This window comes from Lepeophtheirus salmonis, chromosome 9 (genome assembly GCF_016086655.4).
Source record: "Lepeophtheirus salmonis chromosome 9, UVic_Lsal_1.4, whole genome shotgun sequence".
Classification (NCBI taxonomy): domain Eukaryota; kingdom Metazoa; phylum Arthropoda; class Copepoda; order Siphonostomatoida; family Caligidae; genus Lepeophtheirus; species Lepeophtheirus salmonis.
In genome coordinates this window covers 31,010,366-31,028,600 of record NC_052139.2, presented here as the reverse complement: position 1 = coordinate 31,028,600, position 18,235 = coordinate 31,010,366, and the positions used below count along the sequence as shown (strand labels likewise).

At 30.8% G+C, this 18,235-nt stretch overlaps 1 protein-coding gene across 6 annotated transcripts in view; it reads left to right on the top strand.

The window, feature by feature from the left end:
- The window catches only part of LOC121124234 (rap guanine nucleotide exchange factor 2), a 113,135-nt gene that overhangs the window by 52,437 nt on the left and 42,463 nt on the right, over positions 1-18,235 (top strand). For 4 of the 6 annotated variants that reach the window (XM_071891060.1, XM_040719385.2, XM_040719386.2 and 1 more), the window contains exons 2-4: positions 1,411-1,715; positions 1,774-1,901; positions 12,618-12,701. In XM_071891060.1, the coding sequence (XP_071747161.1) occupies positions 1,626-1,715; positions 1,774-1,901; positions 12,618-12,701 (302 nt within the window). In that variant the 5' untranslated portion in view covers positions 1,411-1,625. The remainder of the gene's footprint in view (positions 1-1,410; positions 1,716-1,773; positions 1,902-12,617; positions 12,702-18,235) is intronic. The other 2 variants (XM_071891061.1, XM_040719388.2) reach the window with 1 other exon arrangement.

Here is an 18,235-nt window from a genome sequence, read left to right as displayed (position 1 = left end):
CCTAATTTATATGGTTGTACTTCTTATATAAATACAATCTATTGTTTAATAGACTTATTTGAGTTAATTATAGGATATCTATCATTCAAATTACTGGGATCATTTAAGATACCCATAAATTTTAGCTATAGTTTAGAACAGTTATTTGATTCAAGGAACTTATATTGTATCCGATATATCTCATTTCAGTCATAAAATCCATCAATTTTTAATTCTTTTATTGTGACGATTAATTTTGGATTCCTTATTTGCAATTTGGGGGATATCCAAAGGGTTAATAAGAAACATTTATTCATATAAATTGACAAAAAGTATTCGTCGAAGAATACAAATTTGTCATTCATGCTCAAAAGAGGTCGAAAATATATATGAGGCATCAACACAAAAGCAAGTAAAGTGATTTTTCAATATTAAAAAGATGTTAATGACTTTATTTCAAATTTATGGGATAAATACGTTTAAATGAGTTTAAATACTCAGGAATGTTAGCAATAGTTATCAACTTTTATTTGATTTAATACACTTATATTGGACTTGATATCACTCCTTTCAAATAAATCTTTCAATTTCTGATTCTTCGATTGTGACAATCGATTTTGGGAACTTTTAGTACAATTTGCGGGACATCCAAAGGGTTAATAAGAAAATTTGTGGATATAAATGTACGATCATGGTCAATTGTGTAATCCAACCCCAATTTTGAAAAAAATCATTTTAACTTACTTTGGTGTTGTCGGACGAATGGGTCTCAGGTTTTGACTTGTAGGGATCAAATCAATTCCGGGTCATTCCTCCCGGATTAAAAATATATCAGAACTATCCCTGTTGCTCCCTACCTCTCTAAAAAATGTTAATTTACAAATATTTTTATTTATTAAAATACGTATTTTAATCTACTTCCGTTAAATACTTCCTTTGGTGAAAAGGCATTAATGTTTGTTTGCAAACCCGCATATTTCGTACCCATTATATTATTACTTTGCCTAAAATGCAATGATATTTTTTTAATATTATTATTGTTCGAAAATCCGGTTCTTTTAAATAGTTTCAAGGTTTGTGTTTACGTTTATACAACTGACGATGTGACCAATCTTAGATATATATCAATATTACTTAAGTTATATGAAACATACCATCGTATCATGTTAGAATTTCCCATTAATTAATTATGAATGCAAAAATAAGTTGCTATTATACCCTATAGGTATAGGTATAGTATATTGCCCAAAGACAACTTTCAAATTTTTTTTCCCTATACATATGATTATAAGGAGTCACACACGCAACCTCTCAAATATTGTGAAAACTTCCGTAGATTTTTTTTTAAACCTTCTACTATGTCTATTACTTACATATATACAAAAAACAACATTTTTAAACTTAGTTTTGTCTTTTCTAAATGTGTTTCAGGTGTGTTAAATGGTAGCCCTCCTAGCTCCAATTAATGCCACACCTTCTTTTTAATATGAGCCTCTCGGATCCTTGGAGAAAACAGAGGGAATTACAAAAAGATTTACTTAAACATTCTTCTCCATAATATATATATATATGTATTTTACCAAAAATCACTCTTAATACAGATTCAATGTAATCCAGAGTATATATAGATATATATATTCAAAATAATGATTGATCAAGAATATCTTCTTCGTTGTTACTCAGAGCAGCAGTTTATAAAATCTCTTAGAAAGGAGCCGCATCAGAGGGACTATCATGTAGGTTCATTCATCAGATTATTATATTCATTTAAGCCACCTTTTTTTAACGTCTTAGGATTTGCAAATCATTCATTCGCATTTAGCAGGAATGGAGGCTCTCTCCAAGCTAAGGGAGTCTGCTTTGAGGTCCCTTTGTACCATGGTACATTATGAGAAACATGACGCCAATACTATTTTATACAGGTACTTTTATTTGCTTTATTTTTCTATTTGAGTGTGTCAGACCTAACAATTGGGTTGTCTTGGAATATTCATTACATAACTATATACATATATAAAGTGGTGATGGGGGTGTGGGACACATATTTTAACCTTACTATTATATTTAGCCGTCTCCTATTCATCGTAATATCTCTATTATACATATATATTAGGGTTGACACTCGGCCCAAGACCGAATTAATTTCGGTCTCAAGGGATTTCGTGTCTGCAATTGGGACTGTTATTTCAATCCATGCCACAATCTTAGACCGTAGAATGTTATTAAAACGCTGGACCTATTTTTCCGCCTTACTCTATAGACCAACTTTCTCCCCCAATTTAGGCAATTGTAGGGGCTTGTTTACATTTAAAAACAAAACAGACGTCATTAACAACTTACATATATAATTTGTCTCACAGTGTTAGCGCTCGTTAACATAAATACATCCTATGTTTTTTTGTTTTCAGTTCTAAATTACTTCGTCTCACTTGATACGTCATGGCTATTTGATAATTTATTCTCTTTGATAAATATAGGAATTAATAAGTTATACTTAAAGATGGGATGTGTGTAAAGAAAGAAAAACTAAATTTAGCAATTAGAAACGAAAAACGGTTGATGCATGTGCTGTTTTTTTTTGTTCATTATTTAATAGGTTGTGGGGTGTTAACATATCTCGCCAATGTGTGGTGTAATTTTTTTTTTAAATGCATAAAAAATTAATATGTGTATAAATATAAGTATAATACATATTTTTCCTGCACTAATTTAAATGAATAAAGTTATCTTCTCTATAGCAGTAATTCATATTCTCTTTCCAAACAGGCAGCTGATTATAACAAGGGTATTTGTTCAGCAGTACCAAATGTTTCGCTCCCGCCTTCTCTTTGTCCTCTTACACAAATCCCATCCTTACAGATAGTTTTTTGTAAGAGCTCCATCTATATTAATTTTATTATGCATTTTTAAATCAATTTGCACAAAAAATTTCTTTGAACGGTATCTATATTTTTCTTAATATACATTTTAGATAGGTGAGCATGACATAATTATTTGCAGCGCTGCTTGTTTTAGCCCTTTGGGTTTGTGTATTGGAATTTAAGCGTTTTCAAATCGTGGACCGATTTTTTTGGCTCTCAATCTATGGCCCAATTTTCTCCCCTTACACTTATTTATTCATGAGTTGTGGAAATATGATATATGCAAGACGTTTAACTTCAGTTGACGGCATTTTAACAAATTTGATAATTTTGAAACACAATTGACATCTTAAAAAATTCAATTACTGGGTCAACTGTTTGTTATTTACTCCTCTCTATAATTCAAATTTTGAGAGGTTAAGAGTACCCTTTTTTTTTAATTTTTCTTGAGCAATGGTGTAGAACAAATAATTACCTGTCGATTGCTATACAAAACGTTGTTCTAGTCGCACACCATGAGCACGCAGTATGAAAAGAGGATTAAAATAGTAGCACTTCTCCGGCAGATTTGTCCCAAAAGATCATTGGAAGAAGACTGGTGACTCAAGGAAGACGACTTACAATGTTTCCACGCATACATGCTATCTTAATCTTTTTCTCGTATTATGCGCTCATTGTGGCGACTAGCACAATGTTTTTCTTGGCAATCAGCAGCTAATTATGTGTTCTACTGCATTGCTCATAGGAAAATTGTAAAAAAAAAATAGTCCTAACGTCTCAAAATTAGCATAATAAAGATGGGTAAATAATAACTGAAGGCCCAGTATACATAGGCCCAGTCACTACCTAACTTTTTCAAAGCACCAAATGAATAAACTCCTCTAAAAATCTTAACGGTCTCATATCAAACTCAACACTAATACATTATATAGATGTCATGTTTTCTATCTCATATTATGAGATAGTTGAACATGCAATGTCCTTGATCTAAAGCGTGTCCCTACCACACTCTCAGTCTCCCTGACAGGCCATGCTACACTACAAGATACATTGTTTATTTATTAATAGGAATATAAATGTTCAAAAAGCGAAATTCAATCTCTCAAAACCTATTTTCTACACATGGTAATTTGGTTGCTTTGGTTTTGTAGCAACATTTATATATGTATGTGTGAACATAAGAGGATTTCTCATTTCAATCGTACCGGCAAATCCCGGGATGAGAGAGTAAATAATAGTGATTGGGAATTTCAAGAAGAAAACATACATTTCTGACTGATCTCAATGCATATTTTCTACGTAAGAAGGCGAAGTTTTAATTAAACATTCATTGGCATAAGTGCTTCAGGCTTTGATATCATTATCTTTTTGTGGATGTACATACATAGTTCACCATTGTTTGCACAGGTTAAATATTCTCATGCGAATCTTAAAACATATATCTTGCACATATGACAATAAGAAAGGTTATAATATGAATAATTAAATGTGAGATTGACCGGGAAATAGAAGTTTCTGGGGAATTTTCATTATACGTGTCAAATCCCTGAAGAGACCACCTCTATTACATACATAAAGTGGAGATAATAAGTATTTATAAAGATTTTACACGGGAATGAGGTTTGGAGATTGACTTTCCACTCCATGACCTTAATGTGCTTCTTTTTTACTCCATTCCTGAGTTGCTTTGTCCGTATGTTTTATGAGCATTGACGTGCTGGAAGACCACCTCGTGACCTATTTTTAGTGCCCTGTCCCGAGGGAAGGATGTTGTCATCGCCAAGGATTTCCATCCTTCCTTCGATATGGTACATTTGTTCTTTCGTCTTAGCTCGGAAACACAACTAAAACATAGTGTCTTCACACCATGCTTGAGGGTTGGGATGGTGTAAGGTTAGACCATCATTTAAGCAGCTTGCTAGAATTTTCAATCTGATGTATCATACCGACTGCTGGGCAAGACAGACAGATTATGCCGAAACAAGCAACTCATCATAGTCTATGACGTCACTATTGCTAGAATTTTCAATGTAATGTATCATACCGACTGCTAGGCAAAAAAGACAGATTTTGACAAAACAGGCAACCACTCATACACACATCAGTCGTACACGCGTTATGGTATAACCTTGTATTTCTATTAACTTTGGGATGGTGTTTTTGGGGTTAACGTTCAGCTTTTTTCTTTCTCAAAACCTTTTTTTTTTTTTGGATTCATATAATGTATCTCACTTTTCAGGGTAGTCTGTATGATTATATTTTTTTCTTTGGAGGGAGGGAGAGGGTTGAATTTTTTTTTTTTTTTTTAATTTAAAATATTTTAATTTTTGACCTACTCCATAATTTGATCGAATTACTTTTTTTTTTAATAAAATAAATCCTAAAAAATGGCTGAAGCAACTCCATCCCACTTCTGCCGACGCCCCTGTTGTTAAAAAAAATAACTTAGCATTCCAATTATACAGTGCCCGATAATTTTGCCTGAAACCATTTTCCCTTTGGACATTTTGCCTCAAGCATATTTTTGCTGAATATATCAATAAATGTGGTTTATAAGTCGTTATCGTTTATTTTTGGTTGAAATTGATGTTCCCTTTGAATTTTCTAATTCAAAATATTTTTGTTAAGTACTTTTAAAATGTATTAAATGTTTGTTTTTTTGTTTGAATAATGATGGAATTACACTTTGTCCCATATTATGCATGTTCGTCTATCCATGAGTCTTTTCTTGTATGATAATTATTATCAAAAGGAGTGATTAGCAATCCTTCGTTTCGAATCGTTCCCGTGTTTATTGCTTTTCTTATTATAGTCATTCTATTACCTTTTTTGTCTTTAGTTGAAATTCATTAAACCGTGAGATTTTGCTTCTGTATACATAGAAATTTTGGGGCATCTCATTTTTTCAAAGGAACATCTATTAGAACCAAAAGTAACATGAATAACCCACAAGTCTCATCAACCAATTTATATATTTAAGCGAAATATCCTTTAGGTAAAATATCCAAACACCACTGTTGTTGTTTTCTTTGTCAGTGGGCAAAGTCACAAAATCGTCAAGGGATCAAATATTTTCTCCAAGGCCTTGGTCATAATATATTATCATTGTCACATCTACGATAGTTACATATTTATATCACCCTAAGGCCTTTGTAGTAGCATCTTTGTCTGTCTCCCCATGCATTAAAAAGAATCCTAGATACGTGATCAAAAACACGTTAACTTAATGATTGCTTTTCTCATTTCTATGTATTTCAAGGTAAGGAGTAGTTAATTATTATGTAGTGAACAAGGGATTTTGGTAGCTGTATGATGTATTTACATTATTACGCGTCGTTATCTTTATTTCATCGCGCAACCTTTCATAGGAAAAGAAACAGAAATGAGTACAAAATTATTTGGTAGTAGTAGTTGACCCAACTATGGAACATTTATTCAATCATTGTTCATAATTGCACAGAGCTTAACAATTTTTCCGGTTTTTCATTTGATAATGTCGTCTTCAAGTTATCAAGGTTTAAAGTAGGCGACAATTTGATCCCCGCTCCCTGTATATATAATCAATCCTGTGAAGATCCTACAAAATCTGAAGATCCCATGACTTGCTCATATTTAACCAATCAATGTTCAGAACACTGAATAGAGGGGGGACACTGTGTAACCTCGCTAACACAAAAATATCCTTTGAATTTTGTTGTCAGCTGTCGATTCCTTCGTCTCACATGATACATAATGGCCATTTTATAATGTATTCTTTTTGAACAATCAACCAAGTACTAAGAATACTATACTTCATTGCTCCTTTTCCAAAAGGACAGGAATCTTGTTGATCCCTCGTAGGCGTTGTATATGTATGTATATAAATATTTTGGCCGTTTTACTATTTCTATGAAGAAATTTTGGCCATCATGTATAAATGATGGCGTATATATACGCTTTTAATAAAATATAAGTTAGTAATATTTGAATAGTGGAGAAATTATATGACAATACTAGAATGGAGTACTTCATTGATAAATAGTAGTTGGTCTGATTGACTTATTAGGCTAATTACTATAGGATTTGAGGCTTCTTATTTTTTTTTTCTGGAGGAAAAGTGTCACAATACAAGTAAAGTAAATATGTGAGGACATATGGATAGCTGATAACAAAATAAATTGTCATTTGTGTATGTTATTGAAGTAAGGAATTGATTAATGGTGTCGTATTCTCTGACATTACCTAGGAGTTATTGAATGTTGTACACTACTCTGAGGGAAGAGATAGAGGGAGAGTGAACTAATAAAGAAATTGTTGGGTAGTGGTCCCTGTCGGGGGGTATTTAATGGGGGGAGAGTATGTCCTTGAATTCATAATAGAAATTAACCCATCTGCGAGGAAGAAAGAAGAATTACAGGAAATGTACCTTTTGTAGCTTAAAATGAAGTAGACTTGGAAACAAACCTTATCATCCTCTTCCACCACTACCACCTCAAAATATGGTGATTGTGAACCTATTGTGGCGTAGCCAGAGTGTAGCCCGTGTATCCCTTCAAACCCCCATGTTGGAAAAACCATGATTCCTGAGTTTATCAGGGGTGCATTCCAACAGTGCTCCTTTCTCCGGACATGTTCTTTTTTTTTTTACATCCTTCTAGGAATGGGGATTTATTGTGGATAAATTCATGAAATGACCGGTTTTATGAAGGACTTGTACATTAGAGCGGTTTGATTTTCAACTTTTTCCAATTTTGATACGGCTAGTGTGGAAAAGTTGTGATATGGCTTGAAAACTACCCTTCCAAAATTGCATTGGTCGTCTGTGGGTCAGTATTCTTTATCAAATGATCTGTAATTAGTGAATGTAGCTACTTAAAATATTTTTTTAGTTGTTATTCAGTGAATAATTTTGATTGACATTTTTTTTACGTATAAAAAGTGTTGTATAAGGCTTTTTGTTTGAAATTGTCCTATGGATCAAAAAATTTGATGATCCAAGAATGGTGCATTTACTTTTTTTTTCTGTTTCAGAAAGGAAAGATAAAAAACAAACAAAAAAACTATATCATTCTCTCTTTATGGTCCATAGGGTAGCTTTATATATAATATAAAAACTTTATTCATGTATTGTATAAGTTAGGATAATGTCCATCATAGTTAATAAATGCAGTATTTTAATCATTATTGACGAAATTAATAGTTTTTGTTTCCCTTTCAACTTTGACCGAGATGTGCTACATAAAGATGACATCGGTGAGCAATAATTTTTTTCATAGGTTATCATCTGACGACATGACCACTTTTGCAAACTAACCGTAATCGAAATTCGAAAAAAGTTGAAAAATAAACCAGCCTTTTGCAGAGAGAGAAATAAATATTTTTTTATATGTAGAGAATATGACAGTTTTTTTTGGAGTATACAGCTACTAACAAAAGAGGTTTGGTAGGAAGATCCCTGAGTTTGAACAAGTTTGGACTGTTCAGAGTTAGACCTTCTTATTAGGGGGTTTCTTTACAATAGGTGAGTTAATTGAATTGATTGAATGATTGTCAAAAAAAAAAATATATATATCCCAAAGAAGGACAAAAATTAACTCCCTATATATATAATTTTCACGTGACGTCGGCATTGTGTATGTTGGCCATTTTTGGGAGAGGCTTCACAGCCCAGTTAGTTAACACACTGAAATCCCTTCGGTCATTAATATTAAGAAAAATAGTCAGCTATTTGCTCTCAAAATGGGACTAACAAATATAAGGATTGAAATATTTACCTACTATCAATAATCTATCCCTTTCATGCCTAGTTTGATTAATAGCTGACCTACAATATACAATGTTATTTGCATATGGTAGATCAAAATTGACTCTTATAACAGAAAAAATAAGATATTTTTGGTCAAATTATACTATATTTTTGTCCCTACTCGATCCAAAACAAATAATATAATTGTAGAATTCTAGCCATTTTGAGTACATATTGCTTTGATTATAATTAAATATCATTGTTCATCGTTGGCACACTCAATACAAGTCTTTTTATTTATATATATCATTAAATCCATTTGATGAAGTTTAATCAAGATTTATGTGTTATTTATTCACTTTTTGTATTATTAGTATCAACTTTTAGTCACGAAAGAGGGGGGCTCGTTCAATTATGATGCAATTGTTGACGCCAGTGGAAAGGCTGACTCTCATGGAACGATTACCTCGTCATTACTTTTATTTTCTACATATCTCCACAACTACATCCTCGTTTGTTAAGAGCTGAAATTTAGATAAAACTTATTCCCAACTTGTGGCTTCTATCATTGAATTCTAGAAACATGGAATGTAGCTCAGCTTCCCCCCACCCTCTTGAAGGAGCGGAGAAAAAAATGATATATGTGGCTTTTTTTTAATCAATTTCTTTTTTAAATTCCCCTCAAGTGGGAATACCTCAGTTGGTAGTTTACCAATTTTTCCAACTATGGAATTATTACTTAATAATAGTCGGTAACTATTCACGGTTTAATCAGAACTATCCAACCAATTAATGTTAAGAACACTGATACTAGGAAAATAAAATTTGAACGGCAACAACCAAATATAGTGACCATTTAAGTGGTTATTTTCATGGCGTTACCTCGCTAACACAAAAAACTCCAGAGTATTTTGTGTTAAGCTGTGTATGTTTTTGCTTTTTTTCTCATAATCAATATTATGAACGTTGATTTGCAGCAGTTCTAAACAATCATTGAACATAGTTCCATATTTAAGAAAAACGGTCTGACTACCAACTGATTTTGAACCCTTTCTTTTTGTTTAGGGGGGGAAGTTGTGTGATGTAATCAAAGCAACGAAATTTGAGATAAAGTCATGTGGAATAACCAGACTACAACTGTTTATGTAGATATCGCTCCAATCACTATTCAAGATAATAAAGTGTATGTTTGATATATAGGAAATCTTATTTTATAACTAGGATTAAGTATTAAGCAATAATCGTATTTTAGCTTTTTAAGATCCGGAAAATCCTTTGAATTTTTGTTTTACTCCTAATAGTTTTATGTACCCGAAGCCAGTCCAGATTTTAAGAGAGAGTACAAGTCTACTTAAACTGTACCCAGTTATTCATATCCGGGTCCAAGACCCGTCCTATCTCTAGTGCTAAGGTCTAGTTACGCCCCTACCAACCTATGTATGTACTACACTAATTTCATTTTTACATCAAGGGGAAGATAAATGAGGAAGGAAGAAGGAAACTCGGAAAGTGAAGATCTTTTTGAGCATTACATAATAATATATAGGTATAATACAAACAACCTTGAGACCTCGTCATTGTTATTATTATTGTTTTTGTCTTGTTTCTTGACGATTCATGAACAAATTAAATAGTTGTGATTGTTATTACTTATGTAGGAGCTTGTTTTGATTTTGTTCTTGGGGGTTTTTCATTGAGGAAATTGTGTACTACTTAGACTAAAGCTCAGTCAACCTCTTACATTCTTGCTCTTATAACCATGGACAAAGCTATTAAAGAAAGTGAGAGAATCCCCTACAAGATGCCTTTTTTAAGATGTCAGAGCAAAATGACGAGTAACTTTATCATTTTTCACCTCGTGTATAGTTGTTATAGGTTGTATAGTTATTTGTCAGAAGTGTCCACAGAAATACATTTCAATGGTGGGTTGCTTTTTTGAAGAAAACAAAAAGGCATACTATTAAAAAGAAAATCAATATTACATTTTTCAGAAAAAAAATAATCAAATATTTTATATTTATGGAAAAAAAGTTCAAAAATTATTGCTTAATTTGCCAGATTTACCTTTCTTTTAAGAAAACAAATCTTTCAAAAAAAAAAAATATTTGCTCAGAATTTTTCATTCTGACCAAAAATGTTCTATTAAGAGGTAAAAATTCCTTAATTATACCACGGAGTGTTTTGAATTATTATTAGGGGGGAAAAAAATCGACTTATTCTACCGGATATTTCATTGAAATCTGAAGCTTTATTAATTCAATAATTAATGAGGGTTAAGTGATTGAAATGAATTAATATTTCCAGTTATATTAAATCATAAAAAATAAGTCACAAAACAAACCAAACATGAGCTCTCTAACTTACGAACAAGTCGAGAAAATGACAGTTGAACGTGATCGACGAATTTCCATTTTCGCACTCCAAGCAGTTGAGCGTCCCCAGTACCACAGTCTAAGCCGTCAGCAAGTCCAAAACGTTGAAAAGGAAGAAAATCTCTCTCAAAAAGGTCCAACTGGACCGCGAAAAGTTAAAGAAAACAGCCCAGGCCAATCCCCTCAAGTCAATGAGAGCTCATCCAAGAGATCATGTGGTTTCAATCCAGATTGTACAGAGAGCTATAAAAAAGTGGTTTGGGAAGAGTCTTGTGAGACCAGTAATTAAAGGAGCCCATCTTCTCCGAGGCAAGACTCTTTAATAAGTTTTGAATGAGTCTTTTGAGTCCTTTTGAACTCTTTTTTGACACTTTTGGGCTCCCTACGGTAAGTGTTTAAAATTTGAGGTCTTGTCAGATTTTGATTGGGTAGATCTAGTAGCTATTCTTGTACATCAATACTATTAAAATATCTTATATTTTAAAGTGTTTAATACTTTTGTATTTTGTTTTAAATTTAAAAATACAAATAATAATTACATTCCAATATTGTTCCATATGTATGATGCGTCCATTTAATTCATTAACCAGCTAATTGCTTACTTTATTTATGTTTGTGCTTTTTGATAATAATAATAACAATATACTTATCATTATAATAGCAATGGTAAGAGTATGTTCAATATTAAATGCTGACATCCAACCTTGAAAAAGTTTATTATCATTATTTTAAACCCTTTTACATGGTTATTTTAAACAATATAAATATGTATTACATTTTTGAACATTATATTCGATTGAATGATTCTATCCTACATAGTGTATACTACACTGTAGTTGATTCTAAGTGCAAACATTCTCCTCGTTTACTTAATCATATAATATATACTTATCGAGGTTTGGTGAATTAATTAACAAATAGACTGAACAAGGCTCCAGCTTAACAAAGAACATACATTTGTGGCTGTTTTTTTCGTACAAAATTGGTTGTTTTTTTTTTTAATTATAATCTTTCTTTATTTTTTGTTTTATGGGATGGAATCCCCATAGTAACCTTTTTAAGGCATATCTTAGCTTAGCTTAAACAGTATTTATTCCTATCTAGAAGCAGCATAAAATCAAAACACGAAAAAATTGTTTTTTGTCCATTAATTTGGAAATAACAAAGTAGGCTCACACTTATCAAATTCACTCACAAAATAAAGAACATATTACCATGAAATTTTAACAACTGTCTTTTGAAGGTTGGTACACACTGAAAATGAGGTTAACTAAAAAGAAATAGAGCCATCTATGTGTGAAACTCTGAATGACTTTTCAGCCCATGTGTTGTGTACATAATATTCCTTTCTATTGATGTATTGACGTTCAGTGAATTCATTATTAATGTACTCCAAGGTTAATAGAAATACAAGTCCATACCATAACGCATATAAGACTGATGTTTGACTACCACCACGCTTTTTAATATTGACGTCATAGCGTATGAGGGGTTGTATGTTTAGTCAAAATCTGTTTTTCTTGCACAGGAATAGGTACAATACATTAAATGGAAAATTTTAGGGAGCCCGATTACATGATGGTTTAACCCTAATATACTCGTTTATTTCATAAAACTAACATAGTACCCATCTTTCATTTAGAATCTGGTGATTTCTTATACTTTTTCTTGTCCTTTCAGGCGAGGAGACTATTCAACCTGCTGGTATATTCTTCTATGTGGGTCAGCCTTTATCGATGGAGCTATGTATTTGCCAAGAACAAGGTAGGTCCTTTATATCTATTATAATATATTTGTATATATATCTTGCCTGTTACTACAGAAGGAGGGGTCCTTCATTAAAAATGTCGATGGTTTATTAAGGCAAATAATATATATAAGAAATGAAGAACGATTTTTACACATATTTGGCACAAAATATCCTTTTTTTTTTATTCATTTATTAGTGTATAAAAATGTATTAGATCAACGTAATGTAAATCGTTTACATACTGTGAAAATAATATCATATCCTACGTCTCAAAGTCTTGCAATAACGGTGCCATCATCTAGTTCTTTTTTTTTTTTTTTTGGTTTAAACGTCTTCCTTGATCACCTGGCAGGCAATGTCTCCATTATAAGTAACCAAATACTACAGGAGGACTTATTCCTAATAAACATCATTATTTATATATACACATACATACATCATGAGACAGAACCCTGTTCCTCTTTAAAATCTTTCATTAATCAAATGTCTTGTTATGTAATAAAGTATCTATTGGCGACGAATACAGCCAATTGTTGGCCGTTTAGCATTCCTAACTTTGTTGTTATAAAATAAATGTCTAGGATTTCATTGTAGTTAGAATATCTATTATGGTTAAATAATTAGGAATTTATTTCATATCTCTCTCTCTCTCTTTCTCATACAACGATTGATGGAACAATCATCCATCAATCACTGTCTTTACACAAAGGGTTTTGAATCTTCTTTTTGTTTTTATTGCTGCTAGCTAATAGTGTTCAAACTCTGTCAATGATTTTTTTTTTCGGTTCAGTTTTATGTGCTTTCTTCTATACCTATTTGGAGCGATATTTCTTACCCTCAGACCCCTAATTTAATAGTTTCTAATTTGTGAGCAGATTTTTTCGATCTCAATATATAGACCTTTTTTTTTTTTTTTTGTCTTCTATGCAATGATTTATCGCCTATCAGGAGCGTCCGCAGAATTTTACTTTTTTTTTTTGGTGGGGGCTTAGTTTTTGGAATTTTTTTGAAAAATTACTCAACATTATTTAAAAAGTTTACAAAAATCCATAGATATTCACAAAAAGTTTGAAAGATTACATTTTTTGAAGAAAAAAAAAAAGAAAAAATCAAGTATTAATGTTTCCCGATAAAAAATTTCAAAAATTCATAGCTATTTAAAAAAAGTTTCCAAAATCTACAGTTGTTGACAAAAAAAATTTCAAAAATCCAGGGTTGTTTACAAGAAAAAATTAAAGATCCCAATCTATTCAAAAATCTATGGATATTCATCAAAAAATTATTTTTTTTGGAAAAAAGTTATAATATTTAATTTTTTGCTGTTCCGCATAATTTAACCGAATAAATTTTTTTAAAGAAAAAAAAATTTTACAAATTTTTTCGCCTAAAATTTTTCATACTGACCATAAAAACTCTAGTAAAACAAACATTCCTAAATTTGTCTGGGGGGCTAAAGACCCTCGAGATCAACCCCTATGTATGGACACCCCTACTTATTCTGATAAATGTGTTGTACAAATAGGATGTTTACTAGGGATGCACCGATACTAAAAAAATCCCGATTCAGTTATCATCTTTATAAACGATTCCGAGAACAATTCCGATTACTTATTAATATTGTGTATTTTGAGGAATGACATTAGCAAATGACAAAATGAATTACTTTTTTTTTTTTAATGTTTATCTTTCTTTGAATAATACGAGAAAACAGATATATAAATCACAAAATGATGATCGTAAATAATTGGGAAATCAAATTCGTTAAAAAGTTACCTCCTCCCCATGCTCAAGAGACAATTTATTCCTGGTTGGCTCATATATATTGCCAGCAATAATAGACTTTCATTTCATTTTCAACAAATGGACCTGAATTTTGAGATGGATGTCTTTTATTGCTACACTAGTTATTTATTAAAATAAAAACTAAAAAAACATAACTTTATATGTGGCCTCATCAGTTATGGGGCAAAAAAAAATCCAAAATCCACAGCTATTGGAATAAATTAAATTTTTGTAGAAAAAAATTTCAAAAATCCATAGCCATTCTCAATAAATGTAATATTTTTGAAAAAAATTATAAAATCTACAGCTGTTCACAAAAAAAAATAAAGGAAAAATCAACAGCTGTTCAAAAAAAAAAACTTTTAGAAAAAAAAATCATTAATCCAGAGCTGTTGACAAAAATTCAAAAATTACTTAAATTAAATTTTAAATATAAAATTTTTTGAAATAATATTTTTCAAATTAATTGCTATTCTCAAAAAGTTAGTTTTTTTGTAAAAAATATTTTTAAATTTTCAGCTACTCACAAAAAATCTACAGCTGTTCACAAAAAATAACTTTTTTAGAAAAAAAATTCATTAATCCAGAGCTGTTGACAAAAATTTAAAAATTACTTAAATTAAATTTTAAATATAAAATTAATCGCTATTCTCAAAAACTTAGTTTTTTTGTAAAAAATATTTTTAATTATCAGCTACTCACAAAAATCTACAGCTGTTCACAAAAAATAAATTTTTAGAAAAAAATTTCATTAATCCTGTTAATGCTGTTGACAAAAATTCAAAAAATATTTACATTAAATTTTAAATATTAAATTTTTTGAAATAATATTTTTCAAATTAATCGCTATTCTCAAAAAGTTAGTTTTTTTGTAAATAAAAATTTTAAATTTTCAGGTACTCACAAAAAAAAAATTGAGAAAAAATTAAAAATCCCACAGCTGTTTACAAAAAAAAAAATTTAAATATTCCATTTCATGAAGAAAAAAAAATCAATAATCCATAGCACCACACAGAAAATTAAATTTTCTAGTAAAAAGAATAATTCTCTTAATTTTGGGGCGAGGGCGGGGGGGGGGCTACATCCCTTCCAGTCCTCTCCCCGTGGACCCCTAGGCTCTACGATTTTTAGACCCAAACTTTCTATGGGGTGGGGGAAAATTGTACAACATCTTGTCAAGAATATAATATTATAGTCTACATATGTGTATAATTATAATTAATAAGTAGGATCATCATGAATAATATTTACTATAGTTATTTAATTAAGTAGATTGCATTTTTAGCATGCCTCCTTTGCTCTCACTGACAGATTGTCTCTGAGCGAGAAAGGGATGTTTTTATTTATATATAATTCTCGCGTTGTATGATGATGATGAAGAAGGGAGCTTAAGAAATGAATGAATCAACTGGTGGTTCTTTCCCTTATACACACAAATTTTCTTTTTTCTACCCACTTTTTCTTATGTCCTTTTTTTCTTTTTTTCTTATCGTTCTTCCTTTTCCTCCATCTTCCTCTTGAATGGTTATTCCACATAATTACTTCTTTCTTTATTTACTCACTCATGAGTGGAGTTTTCTTTTTTTTTTTTTTTGTCTTTTCTTATAAAAAAGACATCTACTGGGTGTTACAAACCTTTTATCATTTAAATGGGGATTTAAACTAGGGATGTAAAAAAGGTGATTACATCCTCATGAGTGTACATCCAAAAGAAATAAGGGTGTCTGCACGGGGGAGGGCTCTAGCTCTCCCAAAATGGAGAAATCACTTCTATGGATAAAAAAATAACCTCCTCCCCCAAAAAATCAATTTAAAAAATGTGTTTACTATATAAAAAATATTTGATTTTCCTTTATAAATAAAGATCTAAATAAAAAATTTGAAGGACTTTCTTCGAAACAAAAAAAAAAGTTATATAGAGGATATTTTTTTTCTTTATTTAGGATTCCTCTGCTTAAAAAAAAAAGGCGATTCCTTGTGAGAAAAAAGGAAAAAAGTCCTGTGGGCGCCCCTGAGATAGTATATGTTGGCAACTTTGTTCGACGACATATCTGCTGACAAATATAACTATAAAAAGTGGTGCCCCGTAATTTTGCCGTAAACCATTTTGCCTCAAGGATATTTCGCCATAGTATTAGGTTTGGAAAAAAGTCGTTGATGATTGGTCACACGGATTCTACGATAAGGAGTTGTCTTTGTGTGAGAAAGGTATACTAGAAACGCTTTTTGGAAAATAATACACTTGACCGGTCCAGATGTTCGAAGTCATTACATAATGAGATTTTGTTGGTGAAAATTTGGGCCATGATTCACTCATTTTTCTAATAGAAAACAACCATTAAATGCGTTGTATGTTATAGAAATTACATATTTTGATTCATAAATTCCATGGAAACATATGTTTTAACTAAAAATTAAAAAATACGACGTATAAATCTTATTTATTTATATATTGAGGCGAAATATTCTTAAAACAAAATGGTTTTAAGGGGAAGTATCCTTGAGGTAAAATGGTGTATGGAAATGTCGTGAGGGAAAATAGTTAAAGGCAAATTAATAGACGCCTAATAACTGAATTACTGCTGCTAGTAATCAATAACACCATGCAACAACATTTTTACCTGCAGGCTGAAACCCACATTGATTTTTGTTATTAAAGCCGTAAAACACGAAAATGACCATTAAAACTTTCAACCTCTACAGGTTTGGCTTTTAAAGCCTTTTTAAAAAAATCATTTTTATAGAGTATAACTATGATTCAGTGCCATATTTTTGCATGAAAGACCTATATAAATCAAAATCAAAGTAAATAACAGATTGATACAAATATTTAGTATTTAAAAACAAATTATTTACTAATTTATCTTGATGGCAATTAATAAAAAATGTATATAACCATTAAAAAATTTAGTAAAATGAATTTCCTTGCCTAGAAGCAAATATCTTTTTTATTTTTTCTTCAAGTGCTTTATATAATTGCTGAAGTTATAGAATAGACCTTACATATTAATTTAATAAAAATTCCATTTAGAAAAGGTCTATTTTGATTGATTTTTGGTCAATTTTGTTTTTTTATTTATTAAGAAATTTTTATAAAATAATCTAGTTAGGTTGCGTGACAATATATTACAATATTATTCCGTGCGGGAAAATTGAATTTGTAATATATCTATCAGATTTTGAATATAAAGCATCTTGTTTTAATCCCTTTACATCTAAATGTTTAATCATATTAGTAAATATTGTTATTGAAAAACATTTGAAGAGTTACAATTTTTTTTTTTCACGGAAAATTATCGTAATTGATATTCAACACAAAATTACTTGCTTATTTTATAAAAATTCCTTAATAATTCGAAGAAAATTTAATTTTTTGAAGAAAAAAAATTTATTTTTTTTTTTTTTTTTTTGGGGGGTGAGATGCATCCCCTCCAGTCCACCCTCTGCGGATGCCACTGTATTCTCAAAGTTTAAATAATAATGATAACAATCCTTGAAATAAAATAAAACCTCTTCAGATAACCAAAAAAATATAGCACGCATTAAGATTATATTATATACAATTCTATACATAACTAAAGGAGAAATGAATTTTGCAGTTTTGCAAAACGTCATTGACACGCCTTTACCCTTTAATAATATATGTATACTATCAAACAAGAAGAAAAATAAATACATATTTGAGTATGTCGTAGGCGGCCTTTAAAAATTTGGTTACGTGCTTCTGCATCACTTGCAAGGAAGTAATCATCATCATCATCCAACG